The sequence below is a fragment of the Silurus aristotelis genome (assembly GCF_946808225.1).
Source record: "Silurus aristotelis genome assembly, chromosome: 4".
In the NCBI taxonomy this organism is placed as follows: domain Eukaryota; kingdom Metazoa; phylum Chordata; class Actinopteri; order Siluriformes; family Siluridae; genus Silurus; species Silurus aristotelis.
Genome location: NC_139577.1, coordinates 16,858,031 through 16,882,188, shown reverse-complemented (window position 1 = coordinate 16,882,188; position 24,158 = coordinate 16,858,031). Strand labels below are relative to the sequence as shown.

General features: G+C 38.8%; 3 protein-coding genes and 1 long non-coding RNA gene across 5 annotated transcripts; 2 read left to right on the top strand and 2 right to left on the bottom strand.

Annotated features, from left to right (window-relative positions):
- Positions 1–2,714: 2,714 nt before the first annotated feature.
- Positions 2,715–6,111, bottom strand: cisd1 (CDGSH iron sulfur domain 1). Its single transcript, XM_083539684.1, has 3 exons — positions 5,973–6,111; positions 5,209–5,414; positions 2,715–3,192 (listed from the first exon to the last, which is right to left on the bottom strand). Exons 1-3 carry the CDS (start codon positions 5,998–6,000, stop codon positions 3,103–3,105), a joined length of 324 nt encoding a protein of 107 aa, XP_083395810.1. The 5' UTR covers positions 6,001–6,111; the 3' UTR covers positions 2,715–3,102.
- LOC310725075 lies at positions 4,503–5,302 on the top strand. Its single transcript, XR_014533244.1, has 2 exons — positions 4,503–4,645; positions 4,683–5,302. It is a non-coding gene; the product is annotated as an uncharacterized lncRNA (long non-coding RNA).
- Positions 6,112–17,778, top strand: dhx57 (DEAH (Asp-Glu-Ala-Asp/His) box polypeptide 57). 2 transcript variants are annotated; one of them, XM_083539668.1, is made up of 23 exons: positions 6,112–6,242; positions 7,712–8,133; positions 8,304–8,501; positions 9,043–9,938; positions 10,894–11,078; positions 11,205–11,326; positions 11,414–11,609; positions 12,109–12,233; positions 12,327–12,460; positions 12,560–12,614; positions 13,050–13,261; positions 13,389–13,505; positions 13,610–13,706; positions 13,783–13,956; positions 14,055–14,255; positions 15,467–15,743; positions 15,819–15,914; positions 16,049–16,132; positions 16,227–16,364; positions 16,484–16,558; positions 16,654–16,788; positions 16,857–17,057; positions 17,239–17,778. In XM_083539668.1, exons 2-23 carry the CDS (start codon positions 7,715–7,717, stop codon positions 17,380–17,382), a joined length of 4,281 nt encoding a protein of 1,426 aa, XP_083395794.1. In that variant the 5' UTR covers positions 6,112–6,242; positions 7,712–7,714; the 3' UTR covers positions 17,383–17,778. The 2 variants fall into 2 exon arrangements, with proteins under 2 accessions (XP_083395794.1, XP_083395793.1); XM_083539667.1 differs by lacking the exon at positions 6,112–6,242 and adding an exon at positions 6,331–6,660.
- galm (galactose mutarotase) lies at positions 17,616–22,861 on the bottom strand. Its single transcript, XM_083539683.1, has 7 exons — positions 22,562–22,861; positions 21,266–21,420; positions 20,915–21,121; positions 20,603–20,684; positions 18,440–18,590; positions 18,161–18,335; positions 17,616–18,012 (listed from the first exon to the last, which is right to left on the bottom strand). The coding sequence occupies exons 1-7, from the start codon at positions 22,746–22,748 to the stop codon at positions 17,935–17,937; spliced, it is 1,035 nt and encodes a 344-aa protein (XP_083395809.1). The 5' UTR covers positions 22,749–22,861; the 3' UTR covers positions 17,616–17,934.
- Between the last annotated feature and the right edge of the window lie 1,297 nt (positions 22,862–24,158).

The following is a 24,158-nucleotide window of genomic DNA, read 5'->3' as shown; positions in this document are numbered from 1 at the left end:
CCATTTGCTAAAATCATTTAGGTTCATTCTTCTTCCTCATGAATGTACACACAGCTCCCCATACTGACAGAAAAACACAGAATTGTTGACATTGTTGCAGATTTATTAAAAAAGAAAAACTGAAATATCACATAATCCTAAGTATTCAGACCCTTTGCTCAGTATTTAGTAGAAGCCCCCTTTTGATCTAATACAGCCAGGAGTCTTTTTGGGAAAGATGCAACAATTCTTTCACACCTGGATTTGGGGATCCTCTGCCATTCCTTCTTGCAGATCCTCTCCAGTTCTGTCAGGTTGGATGGTAAACGTTGGTGGACAGCCATTTTTAGGTCTCTCCATAGATGCTCAATTGGGTTTAAGTCAGGGCTCTGGCTGGGCCATTCAAGAACAGTCACGGAGTTGTTGTGAAGCCACTCCTTCGTTATTTTAGCTGTGTGCTTAGGGTCATTGTCTTGTTGGAAGGTAAACCTTCGGCCCAGTCTGAGGTCCAGAGCACTCTGGAGAAGGTTTTTGTTCAGGATATCCCTGTACTTGGCCGCATTCATCTTTCCCTCGATTGCAACCAGTCGTCCTGTCCCTGCAGCTGAAAAACACCCCCACAGCATGATGCTGCCACCACCATGCTTCACTGTTGGGACTGTATTGGACAGGTGATGAGCAGTGCCTGGTTTTCTCCACACATACCGCTTAGAATTAAGGCCAAAAAGTTCTATTTTGGTCTCATCAGACCAGAGAATCTTATTTCTCACCATCTTGGAGTCCTTCAGGTGTTTTTTAGCAAACTCCATGCGGGCTTTCATGTGTCTTACACTGAGGAGAGGCTTCCGTCGGGCCACTCTGCCATAAAGCCCAGACTGGTGGAGGGCTGCAGTGATGGTTGACTTTCTACAACTTTCTCCCATCTCCCGACTGCATCTCTGGAGCTCAGCCACAGTGATCTTTGGGTTCTTCTTTACCTCTCTCACCAAGGCTCTTCTCCCCCGATAGCTCAGTTTGGCCGGACGGCCAGCTCTAGGAAGGGTTCTGGTCGTCCCAAACGTCTTCCATTTGAGGATTATGGAGGCCACTGTGCTCTTAGGGACCTTAAGTGCAGCAGAAATCTTTTTGTAACCTTGGCCAGATCTGTGCCTTGCCACAATTCTGTCTCTGAGCTCTTCAGGCAGTTCCTTTGACCTCATGATTCTCATTTGCTCTGACATGCATTGTGATCTGGAAGGTCTTATATAGACAGGTGTGTGGCTTTCCTAATCAAGTCCAATCAGTATAATAAAACACAACTGGACTCAAATGAAGGTGTAGAACCATCTCAAGGATGATCAGAAGAAATGGAAAGCACCTGAGTTAAATATTTGAGTGTCACAGCAAAGGGTCTGAATACTTAGGACCATGTGATATTTCAGTTTTTCTTTTTTAATAAATCTGCAACAATGTCAACAATTCTGTGTTTTTCTGTCAATATGGGGAGCTGTGTGTACATTCATGAGGAAGAAGAATGAACTAAAATGATTTTTGCAAATGGCTGCAATATAACAAAGAGTGAAAAATTTAAGGGGGTCTGAATACTTTCCGTACCCACTGTATATATATATATATATATATATATATATATATATATATATATATATATATATATATATATATATATATATATATATTGCATAGTAACAGGGACATTTATAGAGATTTGTATATTGGACACCATATAATCCAAGGTTAAATATTTTAGTGATTTTATTATATTTAACACATTTTATAATCATACGTTATGCTTTTTAAGGGGTCTGTTACATGACATTTATGGAGGGATTCTCAGTTGTAATTGCAAAAGTGACTGTGCTTTGTAAAATTTCCCACCAGAGGAAAGCGTTTTGGGCAGAGAAAGGAGTACACTTTCTGGTTTTTAAACAAGAGAGAGAAAAAAATATAGTGAGGTAGTGAGGGAATGAGTTTATCATTGCTATAGCATACAATAAATGAGACAATGAAGTGATTACCCAAGATTAACAAGATACAATATTACAATAAATTATCAAAATGTGACTTGTTATAATTGGCAAATCATTGTAATATAAGAAGAATAATACATTTTGTTTAAAAGGTTATACAAAAATAATACACTTCAGGGAAGCACACTGAGACAAGTGGAACACAGAACCACGTATGTCAAAGTCCAGTTTTAACCAATGATTTATTCTCATAGTAAAATCATAATAAAAAAGATTTAAAACACACGGCACAGGCATTACCACAGCATTTTTACTTCTAAATAAGTAGTTTCGACTTATTATTGTTTGTTAAGGGACAAAACTCATATGTTGTACCTGTATGTATGCTTATTGTAATTTTGGGCATTTAGTCTTAGTTTAAAAAAAATTCCCATGGTTATCTGAAACAGTCCATGTGGCGTGTGGCATATATATGGATAAATAAAACAATTATTAAATCACTTGTGTGATTTCTATCATCTGTATCATCAGTTCCTGGTATATTATTACAGCACAATTTTTCAACTAAGCAAATAAACCAAATCTGATTTCACCCTCCTGTGTCAATATGCTCAGCACTTAACGTTTGTATTACATCATATATATATATTTTTTATATATATATATTTTGCCTAAACTGGACAAATGATTTTCTATTTTGTGACCTGCTTAAACTTGTCTTTTGATTAGATTACTGAGAGACTGCAGAGAAAAATACAAACAAACACATTTGTTCTTTTATACAGTTTATGTATTTTTTTGGTTCATTTATTTTTATGGATTTCAAACATACAATCTTGTCATGCCACATTCATTCGAATGCTTTTGTCACCGTTGGTTACAACAAGCAGCTAGTGTGCAGGAAAAATTATGTGAAAAATGTAGTGCTAATTTCATCACTAACATTAAGGTACAATGTGGTGGTATTTTCTCAATATTTACATCTGCACTTAGACAAGATGGAGTTGAAAAAAATGAAGCATGTACAGACATTCAGACATAGGCAGCTATAACAAGAAAACCCAACATTTTAGTATGAGGCAAAATATATAGTAATCTCTGTCAGTGCATCACTTGGGATTGCAAATGTCTACTCTGTGTACATCAACTCTCACACTCATGCATCCTTCCTTTTAATGATCAGAGGTCCGACATTGTCCCCTGTTTCTTGATTGTGTTTTGCATGAGCACCATCACAGTATGGAAACTGAAAAACAAAAATAATTGTAATTGTATTTTGCCAGACAGAAACAAACTAACATGAAATAGGCAAGGAAAATTATATACAGGCCCCTGCAAAACTCTTGTTTTTTTGTTTTTTTTCTACAAAAAGAAGACATTTGCATTTGAGATCAGAAGATGAATATGAGATGAAAGCTGGCAGACCCCCTATATGTTTAATATGTGTAAAATTATTGGAAAAGGTAGTCAAAGTAAAAATAAAAAATAAAAATAAAATAAAAAATAAAAAATAAAAAATAAAAAATAAAAAAAAATCAACTGACTCAATAAATTGTTTCATTATTATTTTGTGATGTTTTCCAGGTTTGTAACACTTCTTCTTCTCTTTCAGTTATTTGTTTTGAAGCATTTCTCCTTGCAGTCTATCCTTCCGGAGGAGCAGCATTCCACAAGTGAGTTAAGGTCTGGCAAATACTTTGGCCAGTCTAAAACCTTCCACTTTTTTGATGAAGTCCTTTGTTGTGTTGACAGTGTGTCCCGAGTTTTTCCTCAATTAAATTGGATGCAGTTTACTCAAACAACTGAGACTGAATATAATATACAATTTTTGAAAAAATGTTTCTGTAGACTTCGGAATTCATTCTGATACTGTCATCGAGTTACATCAGTAAAGATTAGTGAGCTTGTCCCAGAAGCAGTCATGAAAAAGACTTCACCCAAGCCTCTACCATGCTTGTCCATGCATCCTCCTCAACCACACTTTGGCCTTTCCATTATTTAATTCATCTTCTCCTGCTTCCATATCTTATTGCAGTATGGCCCCTATATTTCTGCTCTCGAAGTGTACGTCAAACAGTGGATTCATGTGATGCCTTCAACCCTGCCCTGCTGAGGTTGTTGGTGTTGTTACTGGCTGGTGGTTTTAATGTTTTCTTCACAATCTTCCAGTCATCACCTGCTTAAAAGACCTAATGATTTCTCATTCCATGCCAGTGGTTTATTTCTTTTATCGGCTTCAATCAGCCCCTACCACCATCCCAGACTGCTCTGTGGTATTTATGCAAGTTTATCCTTTTTTTTTAGTACAAATACAACCCAGAGCTCAAGCTAAAAAACAGACAATTACAGCTTAAAACTGTTTTGAAAGAATAATCAAACAGGGCTTTAGGAAAGCATTCCCCTTCATGTGTATTTCCACGCTTTACCACTAGAGGGAGATTCACAGTTTACCATTCCTGATAAGTTACCTATGTGACGTCACATTGCCTCGCCTTCGACCGAGTGCTGAAAAGGCCAGAACACTGAGAAGCAGCCGTCTTTTCAACATCGAACAGCAGCTAGCGATAAAACAGTATAAATCACACCACACACACGATCAAATCCTAACCCCAATAAAGTTTAAGTGTTCCGAATCCTATACCGTGTTTTCACTGACACGCAGGAGCGAGTACAATCTCCTGATCAGCGTACACCGGATAGTAAACTGCCATACATTTGGTCCTTCAAGCCAGATAGTGAAACTTCCTTACAATTGGTCCTTCAATCTAGATAGTAAAATTCCTAAAAATTGGTCCTTCGAGCCAGATGCCCTTCATAACTAGGGCAAAAGAAAGAAGAAACAGAAGGTGCGATGTGCTAAGTTGTCCAACAAGTCTTATGCTTAAATCCTGCTCTATTATCTCATGTTCATTATCTGAAATGCAAATGTTTTGAGAAAAAACTAAGAATTTGTCTTGCCGTTCCAATATTTTATGAACAGGCCTGTATAAGCCTGTTTTGAGAAGGTCAGGTTGAAGTGTACTTTCTGAGATGCATGCAAGCATTGTTTTTTTTGTTTTTTTTTCCCAGATTCCAGACAAAGTGATCTTTTCAGTTGGAGGTGGAACAGTCGTTCAATAAATGAAACAAAGGTAAAATGTAATGTTTTTGTTTGTTGCCCATTTCGAAAGCACCCATGACATCACTATGAGGCAGGTGTTAAAAAGTAAGGGGTCAGAAGAAAGCCATTTTGGCATACAGTATGTATATTGTTGGGTATTACCTTCTTGGATCTCCAACATCGACAGTAGACAGCCTTATCTCCCAGGTCCTCAATATCAAAAGCGTGCACCACTTTGGGGTTGTCTTTCTGAAGATCCAGGTTCACTTTGGGTTTCACGCATTTAGATTTCGAAAATAATGTTTTGTGGATCAGGAAGCCGACGGCCATGGCTCCAGCAGTGACCGAGAGAGCAGTTATCAGTTCACCTGTTAAACAAGAAGAACAACAACATTCATAGTTAGTCTCTGTGTCCCGCAGACAGACAGACAGACAGTGTGTGTGTGTGTGTGTGTGTGTGTGTGTGTGTGTGTTATGTAACGTGAATATGCAGGTTTCGCCTCGCGTCTCACACACACTAGACTCCACTCACTGCCCCTCCTTCCCCCATAGTAAAAAGTGTTTTCCACTCGGTCACCAGTAGAACTCTGAGGTCAGGAAACTCCAAATTGTGTTTCCCTGATTGCGGCAGTTGTTTTAATTACATAAAAACACATTGATCAAGTACAGAGTGACCACGAGCCGCTTTAAAAGCTACCTTCAATTGTTAACACGATCCTATATGTCAGATCATATACAGATAGATAGAGAGATAGATAGATAGATAGATAGATAGATAGATAGATAGATAGATAGATAGATAGATAGATAGATAGATAGATAGATAGATAGATAGATAGTAATGTTAATGCTATCTATCTATGTGTACAGCTGCATACACTGCATAGTATATAAACATATATGATCGCATAGGATAAAAACATTACCTTTAGACACAGTCCGTGAGTTACTCATGGCGAGATCAAGGAATCAACGGAATAATAGGAATCAGAGGAATCACGTGTCTCACGAGACCGCACCGTGTCCTTTATGAACGACTAATGACCCATATTTTAAAGCGCTACCAAGCTGTCGGCGGATCGTTCAAGCGAATCAACTCTGCAACCAAATCGCGCATACAAAATCCTGCGCACCCGCTCAACTAAAGTCCCGGAACCCACTTTTTTTTTTTTTTTTTTTACACCAAATCTGCACCAGTAAGCTAACTAAAGGGTATATTATGTCCGCAATAAATGCAATATGAAATTTCATCTAAAAAAATACATGGCAAATAAGTCAAATCATGTTAACGCGGTGCTAGAAAGAAATACGCAGATAGACTTAATTCATATGCGCCTGTGACTGAAGAGTGCGAATGATTTGTGATGATAGTTAGGAAGAAATTCTCCGAATGTAACAAGTATCACAAAATTGCGAATAATAAAATATCGTTTAGTGCGGAAACAACCAAATACACGAGGTATGATTAATTTAATTGTTGACGACTTTTATTTTAAATGTCAAGTTCACGTGCGGGAACAGGAAGCGATACCATATACCGGTGTCTAGAATTGAATTCTATCCAGTGCAGCTTCTGGTCTGGTTCTTTTAGGGATCTGTTGCTCGATATGATTTGTAAGTATTAGTATATATTTTGTGTGTGATTCTATAAACAGTTGCTATTAAATGTTATTCTAAAAACAAGAAAGAAGGTAAGAAAGAAAGATAGTACTGAGTAGTAGTAGATGAAATGAATGTTTGGTGATGGCTGTAGAATGCCAGTTTGATTCTCAGCTCTTGCTGCTTTCTTTGCACACATATTCATAATCAGACGAAGACAAAAGAAGTATAGTTAACGTTGATGAGACAGAGGGAATCAGCGATGTAAATATGACTGAGAACAGAGACATTCCTAATCACCTGATCATCATTAGCATTTTCCCCTCATAACGCCGAAACGCATAAATTACTCTTTTTTTTTTTATCGTACAGATAAGAGCAATACATCATCAGTAAAGGGTCTACTTTCATTTGTATAAACTCAATAACAACAAAACGCTGTGCTTTTGTAAAAAAAAATAATAAACAGACAGGGGGCGCTCTCTGTCATTTTTGTCAGCTCTTTACACAGACACACAAATTAAAAAACCTGAATCTCAGTGAATACTTGCATCACAAACATGAATAGGAAGGAAGTACAATTTCTCCGGTATCACCTCATTAGCGTCTGTGTGGAAACATAGCAAAGGTTCCAAAAATGTGCGATTAATTTGTGATTAATCGTGATTTAACTCACGACAATCGTGCGATTAATCACGATTAAATATTTTAATTGATTGACAGCCCTATTATTAATATGATGTGAGGTCCAGTTACTAGTGTGACACTAAAACGGATTAGAACCAACCTTCGTCTTCGGCAAACGTCTTTACTTTAACTTGAGTATAAAAAAAATATAGTCAACTTTTACCAGAGTATTTTAAAACATAAGTATCTGTACTTCTATTTATGTGAAGGATGTGTGTACGTTTGCCACCTCTGATATTCAGCTGAACCTAGATCAGTTGATTTACACATGTAACGTTATACAAAAATCAGATCTGCCAATACCCATAGATACGTGCCATTTCATTTAAATTGCTTTCAATAATATGGAGTACATGTTTCTTCTCTTACTTGCTGAAAGGACATGAGTGGCAGAAGGAAGGCAAAACCCAACCGGGGTGGAGGACGCTTTAATAAAGGTGGTGGAGGTGGTGGTGGTGGTGGTGGTGGTGGTGGAGGAGGAAAAAAAGCATTCAGCGACTACGATGATGGTGATTTTACCCTGGACCTTGGATCTGGTCACTCCACCAAACCTCCTTCTAAAGGAAAAGGACGAGGGGCTTTTACAAGTAGAGGCAATGGGGGCAGTAGAGGAAGGGGAAGAGGCAGCTCTCAGGGTCTTTCCAGCGGTGGCTACAGGCAGAATGAAGAGGGGCTAGTTCAGAATGGATCTGACCGCTTCAAGCATCCATTACAGAAGATACATATGACATCAGAAAACCAGCTACACGTAAAGGAATTACTGAAAGAACTTCAGAGTCAGGAGTACAATACTCCGAACAGGTTAGTGGCTATATGGACATGTCTCATGTTGTTAATGATTTTGATTGTTTAACGCTTAGACTGTTTAGCTGTGTAAAAACACCTGGCTATGAAATTTTAAATTCAGCCTTCAAACTAATTTTAGACAGAGGATTTAAAAAAAAAGTCTCATTTGTGTTTTATTTACTCAGTGGCTCAGAGTATGAGGGAGAGGAAGAAGAGGAGGAGTATGATGAGTTGGACCATCGTGAGGAAGGTCAGTTTTGGATCACTCAGGATGATGGTGTCGGCTGTGCAGAAGACGATGTCTGTGAAGAAGATAGTGAGGAAGAATCACGTCCCAAACCACAACCTGTTGTTTCCCTGTTTGCATTAGGAACACTCTGCAGGTACTCACTGTCACTGTGCCTTTATTTGTAGTTTTATAGTAATTTTTTTTTTATATTTTGAGATCATGCATTAACCATAATCAGGCATATTACCATATAGTTAATGATTTGTAACGAATCCGTTTCATTGTTGCAGGGAATCTCTTTCTTTTGCTCTTTGAAATGCAGGATATACTAATATTATAGTAGAATTTCAACAATTACACAACTTTGACGTTTGTAAAAAAAAAAATTCTGAAAATAAATAAGTATTACTACAGCAGCAGTTTAAAAAAAATAATACAATGAATAAACACCATAGCGAGTTTTATATCTGAAAGACAGCCAAGATTTGACCAGTTACAACCAACAACAATAAAACAGCAAATTAGAATTTCCATGCAGATTTTTTTAAAAACATTTTTTTTTCACTACTATGGTATGCTAAGCTAATATGGTTGATATGAGTTAATATGATTTATGTAAAAGCAATGGAAACTGAATCCTGTACAATATAAGTGTCTATGGTGCTAAACATCAGATTTACCTTTGTTCGTGTTAGGTATGGCTTTGACCGTGAGCGAAGCAGGGAAGCGCTGGAAGCAGCAGAAAGAGGTGGAAAGGGGGAAGTCGGAGCAACGCTGGAGATTCTTCTCTCTCAGATGTTTACTGAACGATTTGGCTCAACTGCTCTAGACTTTCAGGTACCTGACCCTCCATCATATGAGGAATGCATGGCACTGCGACAGGAGGAGGCTGTTGCTTTAACTGCCATCTTTGGAGAACGCTTCTGCGAAAGAATCAGTGGCCACGTCTGGATCATCCAGCTGGATCTGTTGTGGATAAGTGAGGTCCGTAGCCAAAGCTCGAAGTTGACAAAAAAAGAACAGACGACAAAGTCTTCATCTACTCAGTTGTGTAAGTTCTACTTAAAGGGATCCGGTTGTAGATATGGGAAGAACTGTCGTTTCAAACACCAAAGACCAAATGAGTCGAGCAACCACAAAAACCCATGTGGACCCAGCCAGCCTGGTTTTAGCAGTACTGATTGCCCTGTATACCAGCTGGAGGTCCGCTTTCCTCAGGGAAACCGCTACCCTTTTCAACCACCATTAGCTGCCTTCAGTAGCACGGATGAGGCAATCTCTGGAGCGGGACGTCTTAATGTGACTGAATATCTCTTTGGCCAAACACTTTCAGCGGCACAAGAGGGTGAGCCTGTGGTTTACACCCTCGTCTCCTGTCTTGAGGAAGATGGACCGATCAAAGAGCTCCTTTCAGCTTCACATCACAAATATAGTACTCCACCACCTATATTAGCCAAACCTATCGTTACTGCAACAAGAATTTCTAACACAAAGTGCACTTCAACTGAGAGTACACCAAGCAGTACTACAGTTTCTTCACGATTCACTAATGCAGCACAGAACACCAAACCCGCAATCATGCATACAGAAGGTAAAGTATCTGTTGGTTCGCTAATGATTTTCGTTAAAATTGAAATGTGGGTAATTGCAATTAACAATTTAATTGTCTTTTCAGTTGATCCTTTGCCACATTTTAAAATATAAGCATAAATCTACAATAATCATTGAACATGGATTGGTTCATTTCTGATGCATTTTAACAGAAGGGGAATAAAAAGCACAAAATAACTAGACAATTATAAAACTATCAAAGCCTGTTAGTGAAATACACAAAAAGGTTTACTGGATAATATCAAAACTAAGAATAAATCATGTACTAGTTAAGAATAATTTAAGGATTAAAATATGATTTCTACATGACATCATGAAAGTAATTGCAAATAAATGGCATGTTTCTTTAAAAAGAAATGTAGAGCCATGATTGAGTTTAAGACTCTTTGCAGGCTCCTCAAGGTCTTCTGCACCACTTTTTAAGCAGCTATGTTGCCATGCTGGTCTTTTAGTTCCAGTGAAGAAAGATCTCAATGCTACAACATCGATAGAATATACAATACACAATCCAGTTCAATTGTTTGCTTCCAACTGTGTTGCAACAGTTTGGGGAAGCCCCTAATGTGTGTGTGATGGACCAATATCCACAGCTTTATGACCAAATATTGTACGCAACCCTGAACATTTGAAAATGATTTGATTCAAGATTAAATTTAGGATTAAACATTATGTTATGAAATCATTTTATTTAGTCTATCTGTCTTACTGAGTGTTTATGGATAGTAGACATTAGAGTGTGTCTCTATCTTAGCAACATGATTTATTAGCATTTACAAAGACCTACATATATAGCTATTAACATGCTGCCTAATACTGTAATTATAGTATATATATTTTAGTATAGGCATAGATTCGTGAAAATTCTAGTAGTGTAAGTGTATCTACAATGCTGCATTTCGATGCAAACCGTATCTGTTGTGTGTGTATTACTACAGGAGACACACACAGCGCTGAAGATTTTGAAGATGAGCAATATGATGGCGATGCCGAAGAAAGTGTCCCCATAGAGAACGAGAGCTATGTGAACTTTAGAAAGAGGATGGAGAAAAAAACTGAGTTGAGAGCTGAAGAGGTGCAGCAGGAGAACAAGAAGCTTTGTAGAGAGTTTAGGAGAAAACAGGTAACAGGCTTTTAGTGGTGGTGGTGGAGATTAGACCCTTTTTTACACACTTCACTAACTCTGGTATTTTCAGAGTGTTGGTTACTGAGTACTCATCATGTAAATTAAATCTTATGTCTCTGCCAGTCTTCTAGGCGCTATGAGTCCATGCAGGAGCAGAGGGTCAAGCTGCCTGTGTGGGAGAAGAGACATAACATTCTCAATGCTCTGGAGAAGAATCAGGTTCTGGTGATCAGTGGAATGACTGGGTATGATGTAAAATATGACAACATCGACAATGTGTTATTGGTTGTGTTAGAATCGTCTTTTACAGCAAGGTGTATGTTTAACCTCAGGTGTGGTAAGACCACTCAGATTCCTCAGTTTATCCTGGACAACTCTCTGAGTGGACGAGGGGAAAGTGTAGCTAACATAATATGCACTCAGCCTCGCCGTATATCTGCAATTGCTGTAGCATCCAGAGTTGCTCAGGAAAGAGCTGAGACTCTGGGCCACTCCACTGGATACCAGATCCGTCTGGAGACTGTCAGAGTAAGTATCTCTCGTTTTTACACACGCATGAAGTACATAGTATGTCTGATATACTTCTAAGGTATCAGATCAATGTGGCATTTAAGAAGTACTATATAAACTGTTTGTACAGGGTTGCCAGCATTACACATTTTACCCAAATTAAGCTAGTTATTGAACCAGATAGTGAACCAGCACCACTATCTGGTTCAATAACTAGCTTAATTTGGGTAAAATGTGTGATGCTGGCAACCCTGTACAAACAGTATATATAGTACTTCCCAGTGGTCAAGTAAAATAAATTCCAGTATATTTTAATTTTATGCAACATGGGCTGTTGCAAACAAAGAGATATTAGTACAGAACAACATTTCAGTTATAAAATATTATTTCCTGAGCAAAATTGAGAAAGAGAAGGCACAAGGGTTTCCTTTTCCTAATGCCCAAACATTTACGGCTAGTTTTGTGAGATAAAATTTTACTGAAACTGGCACCCGTCTGTGTATGTATGTGTATCCAGTCCTCCTGCACTAGACTGCTGTTCTGCACCACTGGGGTTTTATTACGCAGGCTAGAAGGGGACACCCAGCTCAGTGGAGTCACACATGTCATAGTAGATGAGGTTCATGAACGCACAGAAGAGAGGTGAGAACAATCAGTGATCATAATCTCACATACTCATAATCACAAGCACATAATGAGCACCTTGTGACATCTGCATCTCTTCCTGCATTTTAGTGACTTCCTGTTGCTGGTTCTAAAGGATCTGATGTTGGAAAGGCCTGACCTGAAGATCATCATGATGAGTGCTACTCTCAATGCTAATCTCTTTTCAGACTATTTTCACAAATGCCCCACCATCCACATACCAGGCAAGAGCTCCTCAATGTACCGGTAGTCATATGTTGCTTTCAGTGTACAATTCAGAAATGAATTTCAGGCTTGCAAATAATATCACTGTTCACCCTCAGGACGTACATTTCCAGTGGAACAGTTTTTTCTCGAAGATGCCATTGCAATGAGCAGGTAATAACAGCAAATGCATTTTTTACGTCAATCGACCTTTTTATACAGTTTTACGTTCAGTAGATAACATACTGTAGGACAAAGACATACAACATGGATGACTAAAACACGGTTGCCATCTCAATCATAACCTAAAGGAAATAAAACTGTAAAGCAATTTACATACAGTTAATATCAGATTGGTTATTAGCAAAAATGTAAAAGCTAAACATTTTGCTTTATATTTAATGTGTACTAATAACATAAAACTATACATTTTAAGACAAAAAGCTGTTCTAGATATTTGGAAGCCAAAGTATTTTCATATAATACATTTTCTATTGACCAATTGAATTTCCACCCTAAATTTAACTGGTAGCTGAATAAAAGTCAACAGTGCAGATTTTCAAATACCTAACACTGATATGCGGGTTGTTGCATGAATATGTGTGTCAGGTATGTGATAGAGGACCGCAGCCCATACCGGCGCATGGCAAAGCAGAATGGTCGGCCAAATCAAAGGCCTGGGAAAGCACAGTCTGCTGCGATGAACATGGATGATGATGATGGTAGCTGGTCTTTTAGCTCCTTAGTAAGGAAAGATTCAGTCAAAGACTCCGTCCCTGACCAGCAACTCGGCGTGCAGGAGTTTACACTGCGATATTCAAGTAAGGAGATAATCTTTTAAACATTTAATGTATCAGTAAAGATTATGGAACAGTAACCATTTAATCTATTGTTTATTTTTTCTGGCTGACCCTTCCTTTGTACTTTGTGTACATTTTGACTCATTAGCTTGCTCAAAAGCTGTGGTGAAAACTCTGGCTGCAATGGACCTGGATAAAATCAACATGGATCTTGTGGAGGGTCTGCTGGAGTGGATTGTAAATGGAGAGCACAGTTACCCTCCAGGTAATCATGTCATCGATTGTAGTGCATGTGACAGATGCCATGATCTGACATACTGATGGAACTGTTTCAGTTCTTCAGTTAATTTCTTTAATGTGTATGTACAGGTGCTGTTCTGGTCTTCTTGCCTGGATTAGCTGAAATTAAGCAGTTATATGAGCAGCTGCAAGCCAATAGGATGTTTAACAACAGAAGAGCTAAGAAGTATATATGCATACAGACAGATATAGTTTTTCTCAGCATCCTGTGACTTGATGTCTAAAAAATGTTATGTTTGTAGGTGTGTGGTATACCCACTTCACTCCTCTCTGTCCAATGAGGACCAGCAGGCAGTGTTTACACGGCCACCTGAGGGTGTGACTAAAATCATCATCTCTACTAACATCGCAGAGACATCAGTAACCATTGATGATGTAGTTTACGTCATTGATTCCGGCAGAATGAAAGAGAAGAGGTAAAAGGTTGGAGTTGAGCAGCCATTTGAGAGACCATTCATGAGCCGTATTGTACTATAAGCAAGCATTAATATTAAGATGCTTTGTCCGTGTTCAGGTATGATGCCAGTCGCAGTATGGAGAGTTTAGAGGATGTGTGGGTGTCTCGTGCTAACGCTTTGCAGAGGAAAGGCCGAGCCGGCCGTGTGGCCTCTGGAGTGTGCTTCCATCTGTTCACCAGCCATCGCTTCAATCACCACCTTAGCCAACAGCAGCTGCCTGAGATCCAGAGAGTGCCACTGGAGCAACTCTGCCTCAGGTATGTAGTTGTATTATTCGTAGTATGCAACAGACGCAACATGCAGTAGGTCAATGCACAGGGAATAAAAATGTTTGGTGTGATACAGGATTTTAACATTTTTAATTATTTCCAAATAACATCCCTTGCTGAATAGTTTTGGTAACATTCCTATAAAGCAATAAGATTATGACTGTTATTTATTTAATGCCACATCATAATTTTATAGCAGTTTATGGTTAAAATAAAACAATACGTATTACCCTATAATCACTTACCCCGATCAGGCATAACTTTATAACCACTGAAAGGTGAAGTGAATAACACTGATTATCTCTGCATCTGTTAGTGGGTGGGATATACTGTATTAGGCAGCAAGTAAACATTTTGTCCTCAAAGTTGATGTGTTAGAAGCAGGAAAATCAGCAAGCGTAAGGATTTGAGTGAATTTGACAAGGGCTAAATTGTGATGTCTAGACGACTTGGTCAGAGCATCTCCAAAACTGCAGCTCTTGTGGGGTGTTTTCCAGTCAGCAGTGGTCAGTATCTATTAAAAGTAGTCCAAGAAGGAACGGTGGTGGACCGGCGACAGGGCAGCCAAGGCTCATGGATGCACGTGGGGAGCGAAGGCTGGCTTGTGTGGTCCGATTCAACAGACGAGCTTCTGTAGCTCAAACTGTTAAAAAAAAAGTTGTTAATGCTCGATTAGTCAAGACTGTTTTAGCAGCAAAAGGGGGACTAACACAATATTAGGCAGGTGGTTATAATGTTATGCCTGATCAGTGTATGTTCCTTTAAGCTTCTCTTCTGTTCTTTAATTTGAGGTTAATAAGAAAAAAATGTGTTGATATGTTAAAATACTCTGAAACTGGAATCTCCTTCAATTAGGGAAAAACCCATTTCCTCTGCAAAAGCTGGGAAGAAAGAAATGAGTAAAATCATTGTAAATTTAACAAGCCAAAGGAGTGTTTAGTCTCTGTGTGCACCTCATTTTTTTTTTTTTTGTATTACAATTAATACATTGGCATGCATGATTTTGTTCATGCCAGTAGGTGCATGCTTTGCAAAATATTTCCTATGTGTGAATGAGTGTGTCCCACTCAGTATTCCTACCTCACACACAGTGCTCCCTGGAACACTAACAAATATACAGCAGTACATAGCAGAAGATGAATGAATAAATTAACTAAATATTTATTTCAAATCTTTGCTTCTGTTTTCTTCTGTTTTAGGATTAAAGTGTTGGAGATGTTCTCCAAGTCTCCATTGCTCTCTGTGTTTTCTCGGCTCATAGAGCCCCCAGAACAAGGCAGTCTTGATGCAGCTAAGCAGAGACTCTGTGCTCTTGGTGCACTTACTGACGCCGAGTGTCTCACTCCTCTTGGTTGGCATCTTGCCTGCCTCCCTGTAGATGTACGCATTGGAAAGTTGATGCTTCTGGGTGCAATCTTTCGCTGTCTGGACCCAGCCCTAACCATTGCAGCTAGTCTGGCCTTCAAGAGCCCATTCGTAAGTGAGGACTATCTTGTGTTGGGATTTCAGTTTTGCAGTCCTCTTTATCCTTCTACTTTGTCTCTTTCTCAGGTCTCTCCATGGGATAAAAGAGAGGAAGCCAATGAGCGAAAACTCTTATTTTCTCTTGCCAACAGCGACCATCTTGCTCTGCTACAGGCCTATAAGGTTGTTGTGAATCCGATGAAAAGAATAATTGTATTATATTATTAATACTTAATCAAACTGTGATTCTGATTGGTTAATATCTGTTGAACTTAACATAACCCCTGGTATTTCATCTTTGTTTGTATATGCCATAGGGTTGGTGTACTGCAGCAAAGAATGGTTCACAGGCTGGCTACCTGTACTGCAGAGAGAACTTCCTGTCTATCCGTGGACTACAGGTGAGTCTGGCGAACACCTGGCTGATTCTTATCCAATTTAGTTAGTAGTATTGCTGTCTAATTCAGTATGTTTGCATATTCATTTGTCTTCTAGGAAATAGCATGTCTGAAAAGGCAGTTTGCAGAGCTCCTCTCTGATATTGGCTTTGTAAAGGATGGCTTGAAGGTCAGAAACATAGAGAGGATGAGCTCTACAGGAACAGATGGTGTGCTGGAGGCTACAGGTTATGAGGTAATACCATCTTTTCTGAAAGGAAAGTTGGTGCCTTCAGTATACCATGCTGTTTCAGTTTTAGAATGAGGTTGATTTTAATCGTAAATATTTTGCTGTGCGCTTTATCTCTCTAAAAGGCAAATCTAAACTCTGATAACACAAAGCTGATGTCAGCAATGCTGTGTGCAGCCCTCTACCCAAATGTTGTCCAGGTTAGTGTGCTTCACATTCCTTCCAAGTGATCAGGATTATGCTTCGTTCATTTTTTTAGTAAAATGTATGTATGCTTGTGTGTATGGTACTGTAGGTGCAGACTCCACAGGGGAAGTATAAGCTGACAAGTAAAGGGGCTGTGAAGATGAAGCCTAAAGCTGAGGAACTTCGCTTCCTCACTAAAAATGATGGAGCAGTTCACATCCATCCTTCATCTGTCAACTTTATGGTAACATACCAGACTGTTCCAGTGAATTTTTATATATTAAGCAGCCTGGCTTAATATATTCTCTGCAGGTGCGTCATTATGAAAGTCCATACCTGGTCTACCACGAGAAAGTGAAGACCAGCCGCGTGTTTATCAGAGACTGCAGTATGGTGTGCATGTATCCCATGGTGCTGCTCGGTGGGGGGAAGGTCAATGTGGAGCTACAGCGCGGCGAGTTCATAATCTCTCTGGACGACGGGTGGATTCGATTCACTGCTGCCTCACATGAAGTAATTGGGCTCATTCTTACTTTAATGTAGTGTTTTTACACTACAATAAATACATATATTAAATTCCCCTCAGCTGTGGGCAAAGAATAAAAATGGTATTGATCGTCAAGCTTAATTCTGAAATAGTGTTTCATTTCATTTTTCACAAAATGGTCTTTCATTATGTGCACATGTTCTGTAGGTTGCTGAGCTGGTGAAGGAGCTACGCTGGGAGCTTGACCAACTCCTGGAGGAGAAAATCAGGAACCCCAGCATGGACTTGACTACCTGCCCACGAGGCTCCCGCATCATACACACCATAGTATCTCTTATCTCAACCCAGTAACATTCAAGAATGTGCACACAGTTCTCACCACCATCTGCCTTGCATGCAAATGAATTATGCATCAGTCATATCCACCAGTTATGCCTAATATTATTTTTATTATTTAAACTGGACAATTCAGATTATGCATACTGTCATTTGAACATTTGAAAATTGGCATGGATACTGCTTTCTTATTTTTTTTTTTGCCCATTTTCAACCAGTGTTCTACAATGAATAGGAAACACAACAAATTATTTAATGTTATTTAATTAAGTAGTATTGCTTAGTATTACTATAAATACAGGACAGTGTAAAATATCAGCTAGACACTGATATTTAGCAAACAATTTAGAAAAGTCATATGCAAAAATAATCTTTATAACTGTCTTCAGATTAAAAACATTTTCTATGAAACTGATCTCTGAATTTTTATTTCACCAAAATGAACAAAAGTTCATTCATTTGCATTTTATTAAAAAGCTGCTGATTATATAATGCACCTTTGATTGAACATGTCGTTTTTTTAACTGGTAAATCACTTTAATAATCTGTTTTGTCTGCATTTATGTTTCAGACAACTGTGAAAGTAAAGCATGTAGTGTGAATGTATTCCTCCCCTGGTTTTAGCAGAGCTTCAGGAAACTTTGGCTGAAGGGAACAAAGGAACAAAAAACAGTATAGCAACATTATTTTGAGAACATGATTCTATGAAAACACTTCGTCAAGACGTGGAGCAGCAGGTCAGAGTTTTGAACCATCATCTAACATCAGTGCACACTATCTTGCATTTCATTACCTGATTAACAGCATCTGGCCAGTTCTGTGTCTCCAGAGAAAAAGCACTGTGTTTTGGGTATGATGTCCCACCTTTTCCTCCAACAGTGCCATCCAGGAAGTTGGAGGTATAAAACTGAACACCAGGCTGGGTGGTGCTCACCTCCAGAACACGCCCTGTTCCAGGATGCACCACTCTACAATAAGAGCAATAGATGTTTGCAAGATTATATGCAATCGCAGCAGTCAATGGAAAGCTCAGCAAGTAACTATATGGAAGTAAAGAAAATAATGATTTTACCTTGCACACTTCATCTCTTTTTTTGATTGTCCTGGAAGCCAAAGGCAGAAATTGTGGTCAAATCCAGGGCCAGGAAGTTCCCTGAGCCGAGGCCCAAGAAGAACAGGCTTGCGGAGGTCGAAGAGCGAATTTCCTACAGGTCTAATTTCTCCTGTGAATAGAGATGCGTAATGAATTCACTAATCTCGTCAAATAGATTGGATGCAAAATTATGTCAAGGTGTAAAAAATTTTTTTCAATAGATAAACATTAACTTATAAATCAGATTCCCTGTAAAAGATAACTGATATACAGTGCCTTGCGAAAATATTCGGCCCCCTTGAACTTTGCGACCTTTTGCCACATTTCAAACAAAGATATTAAACTAATTTTTTGTGAAGAATTAACAACAAGTGGGACACAATCATGAAGTGGAACGAAATTTATTGGATATTTCAAACTTTTTTAACAAATAAAAAACTGAAAAATTGAACGTGCAAAATTATTCAGCCCCTTTACTTTCAGTGCAGCAAACTCTCTCCAGAAGTTCAGTGAGGATCTCTGAATGATCCAATGTTGACCTAAATGACTAATGATGATAAATAGAATCCACCTGTGTGTAATCAAGTCTCCGTATAAATGCACCTGCACTGTGATAGTCTCAGAGGTCAGTTTAAAGCACAGAGAGCATTATGAAGAACAAGGAACACACCAGGCACGTCCGAGATACTGTTGTGGAGAAGTTTAAAGCCGGATTTGGATACAAAAAGATTTCCCAAGCTTTAAACGTCCCAAGGAGCACTGTGCAAGCGATAATATTGAAATGGAAGGAGTATCAGACCACTGCAAATCTACCAAGACCTGGCCGTCCCTCTAAACTTTCAGCTCATACAAGAAGACTGATCAGAGATGCAGCCAAGAGGCCCAGGATCACTCTGGATGAACTGCAGAGATCTACAACTGAGGTGGGAGACTCTGTCCATAGGACAACAATCAGTCGTATACTGCACAAATCTGGCCTTTATGGAAGAGTGGCAAGAAGAAAGCCATTTCTTAAAGATATCCATAAAAAGTGTCGTTTAAAGTTTGCCACAAGCCACCTGGGAGACACACCAAACATGTGGAAGAAGGTGCTCTGGTCAGATGAAACCAAAATCCAACTTTTTGGCAACAATGCAAAATGTTATGTTTGGCGTAAAAGCAACACAACTCATCACCCTGAACACACCATCCCCACTGTCAAACATGGTGGTGGCAGCATCAAGGTTTGGGCCTGCTTTTCTTCAGCAGGGACAGGGAAGATGGTTAAAATTGATGGGAAGATGGATGGAGCCAAATACAGGACCATTCGGGAAGAAAACCTGATGGAGTCTGCAAAAGACCTGAGACTGGGACGGAGATTTGTCTTCCAACACGACAATGATCCAAAACATAAAGCAAAATCTACAATGGAATGGTTCACAAATAAACATATCCAGGTGTTAGAATGGCCAAGTCAAAGTCCAGACCTGAATCCAATCGAGAATCTGTGGAAAGAACTGAAAACTGCTGTTCACAAATGCTCTCCATCCAACCTCACTGAGCTCGAGCTGTTTTACAAGGAGGAATGGGCAAAAATTTCAGTCTCTCGATGTGCAAAACTGATAGAGACATACCCCAAGCGACTTACAGCTGTAATCGCAGCAAAAGGTGGCACTACAAAGTATTAACTTAAGGGGGCTGAATAATTTTGCACGCCCAATGTTTCAGTTTTTTATTTGTTGAAAAAGTTTGAAATATCCAATATATTTCGTTACACTTCGTGATTGTGTCCCACTTGTTGTTGATTCTTCACAAAAAATTACAGTTTTATATCCTGAAATGAAGCCTGAAATGTGGCAAAAGGTCGCAAAGTTCAAGGGGGCCGAATACTTTCGCAAGGCACTGTATAAATGCAATTAATAGTAATGTACAGATAAGAATCTGAGCCAGGGTCATCAATCATTCCAAAGAGATCCTTTTACTGTCACACCTCTATAACAATGCACTCAAGCATCTCTATTATTGATTTATCATGAATGTGTTAATATTTCTTTCAACCCAAGATAAATATTGGGCTTTTGTATTGCTTAAAAATGTAAACCTCCACTTCAGCTAAAAATGCTCAGAAGCAAAATGTTATAAAAACAGGAAATACTGAACTACCTGTAGGAATTATGGTGTCATCTACAGGAAGGTATGCCTCTGCTGAGATGCTTACTTCATGGTCATAAATGTCTGGTGCACCCTGAAAGAAAAAAGTGAAGCAACATTGCTGGTTTTCTTCAAAATAAATGTAAACACGTCTTTAACATAGCATTATATTATGTTTTGTACCTTTAGTATGCACCTTGCACTTAGAAATGTATACATGATATATTGTACATATAATCACTTTTAAAGATTTTAATTAGCTGATGTTATTGTCATTTTTTTATTTTGCCATTCTGGACATATTTATAAAAGGAAATGTCTCACCTGTCCAGCCAGGTTAAAATATGTGTGATTGGTCAGATTGATGGGTGTTGTTTGGTCAGTTTGGGCCCAGTATTGTACACTTAGTGTGCTTTCCTCCAGTGTGTAGGTAACAGAAACCTTTAGGTTGCCAGGATAGCCCTCATCACCATCAGGACTCATGTGGCTTAGTCTCACTCCATTAGGCACAGGCTCACAGCTCCACACAGCCTGAACATTACAGTCCAAGTGGCAGAATATAACAAAACTTAACACAAATAAAGTGTTTATAAATGAGACCAACACACAGCTTTAGATAAGAATGCACTTATTTATTTGTCATAGATTAAATATAACCTGGGTCAGTTTACATACCTTGTTAAAGCCCCTGATCCCACCATGCAGGGAATTGGGCCCGTTATTAACAGCCAGGTTATATACTTTCCCATCAATTTTAAATTGACCCTTAGCAATACGGTTTGCAACTCTTCCTATCACAGCTCCAAAGTATTTTGGATTAGTGAGGTAACCTAGAAAGGTTAAAAAAAAATGTCTATCTTTATTATTTTATTATGCAGTGATTTGCATGCAAAACGTGTACATTATTAATGGTCTAATACTATATGGATCTGTGAAAAGTGTATAATGTACACTATACAGTATTTTACATTGTAGACTAAGGGACACAGAAACAGACGTCATTATACATTGTTCAATGCTGTCTACATGTTGTCCTGTTGTCCTAGCTAATTAATATCAAAAGCAACAAATTTAATAAAGTTAAATTCCCAAGCAAAGAAGTAGCAGTATCCAGGGTTGTCAAAGAAGAAGGATTTATTCAGAAACAAAGGCAGTTCCATGGAAGCACCCAAAAAGATAAAGAAGAATAGCCTTTATTCGTCACATATACATTACAACACAGTGAAATTCGCTCTTCGCATATCCCAGCTTGCTTAACTTCAGAGTGCAGGGTCGGCCAGGATACAGCCCCCCTGGAGCACAAAGGGTTAAGAGCCTTGCTGAAGGGCCCAAGAGTGGCAGCTTGGCGATACCGGGGTGAACCCCCGACTTTCCGATCAGTAACCCAGCACCTTAACCACTGAGCTACCACTCCCTAAAAACAGTCAATGCACATATTTTCCAATTATCAACTTATTTGCTACCAACATATTAAAATATCTAGATTCTTTTCAATATAAAAAATGGTGGGGTTTTTTTTAAGTAACGTGATCTATTCAAGGTCCAGGCTTTGGCCTTTTAATTACCCTCTAACACGAAAACCACTTTAAACCCTGACAATCTATTCTTTTGACTCATTTATTACTTTTGACAAATCACCCCTTCAGAATCAAAGTACACTGTACTCACTGCTTCAAATATGTTGATTCTAACCCACATTAATCACTTGCTTTGAATATACTGATTTGCCTCTGTACCACAAAAGATGACAAGCACATGACAATGCAAAATGGTAAGAAGGTAAAATCACCATACAGTGTTAATAATAAAAAAACTACTTGGAGCATTTAAAGTGCATCCTGTTATCCAAACTCGGAAACAGGTGATCACGAGTGCAGGAGTTGGAAGATCTTGTGACACAGAATATTTTAGAATTCCTTTCTGTGATCCAACAAAAGTGATTTAAACGTGAGAAACATGGGATGAACTTACTTTCTAGATCATCAAAGCCTAACACTAGATCCGCACTATGTCCAGTCCGGTCATGTGTCTGGATGGAGGTTATGACACAACCTAGAGAGAGGATTTCTACACTGACACTCTTGGATCGCAAAGTCCATTTTTCAACAGAGCGCTGACCACATACTAATTTTAGCACATGTTTCTCAACCTCAGACATATCGGGATAAATCTTCTGAGACTAAATGGTTCTGAAATCAGCTGTCGCGTTGCAGCTCGCCGACAACCAACACAGCGCCTAACAGGAATCAAAAAAGAATGTGTCGATTCTTTGAACCGAGTCTTTTAGGCGAAATAATGAGTCGATTTAGAGCCTTTTTTGTGTGACGATGCATCTGTGCATCTTTCTGAATTGCTAAAGTGTATTCGTCGAATAGTGTACACGTGCAGCATGTATATAATGTATATTATTGGAGTAACGCATGGCAAATATGTTACTTTGCATAATGCATGGTAAATACTTTTGCATAAGAATTTACATACATTTTTATTCCAAAACCGATAATAAAATGTAATGCCTAGATCACGAATAAAGTTTTGTAAACAATGTAATCGTCCATGCGTAAATACCAATAACTTTTATTAATTGTTAGGGGGGTGGCAGTGAGTTGGTTGGAAATCAAAAGAGTCGACTCTTACCAGTGAGATAAACATGTGACCAAATCGCGTCACTTTCCCGCGACTCAGCCTCCAGAGTGTGATGTTTTAATTCTACCCATAATGTGATATATCCTGTTTGGTCAATGCGGCAATTAGATCGTTCCCATTCGCGTACATGACATAGGCACTGCACAGTGTATTTTGGTACACGACTTTAACTATAATAATTATTACAGCACTACAGCATTGGGAAAGATGCACGACAGCGACCCTACTTCCTGGGGATTCCAGAAAACCAACTGACAAGTCGTTATTGAGAGCGTTCTGACATACTGTATCACTGTATGGTATACCATTTGCTCCACAGCAGACATGAAAGCCCTTCAGAGGATTATCAACACCTCCCAAAAATCGGCTGTTTATTACTCTCCATGAAAGAACTATTAGGCTCTCACTGCTACAGCAGAGCAAACATGAAACACAAAACCCACCCTGGACACCATCTGTTTCACCTTCTACCCTCGTGTAGATGCTTCAGGTCCAGAACATCACGCAAAGACTCAGGAACTGTTTTTACATCATTAAAGAGCTGAACACCAAGAAACACCATCAGTGAATGCTTAGAACTATCTGCACTACACACACTTGCGTTTATACACTTCACAGACATCTACCTTGTATTTATTTATTCCCAACCACAATCTGTATAAAGACTTTGAATATGCAACATCATTGTACTCTGTGCAATGGCAATAAAGCTCTCTGTCTATTTTTTTATCCATCCATCCATCCTTACATCCATCCATCTCATGTTAACTCAGATCACACCTAGCAGGTATGAAGGTAAAAGTTGATTGGGGGGGAGTAATCCAGCTTTAGATCTATGACCCATGACATCATGTCTCATTAAAAACCTTGCACATGTAAAACCCTGAGGCAAACGACTGCAGAAGATTATACCAAGTTTAAC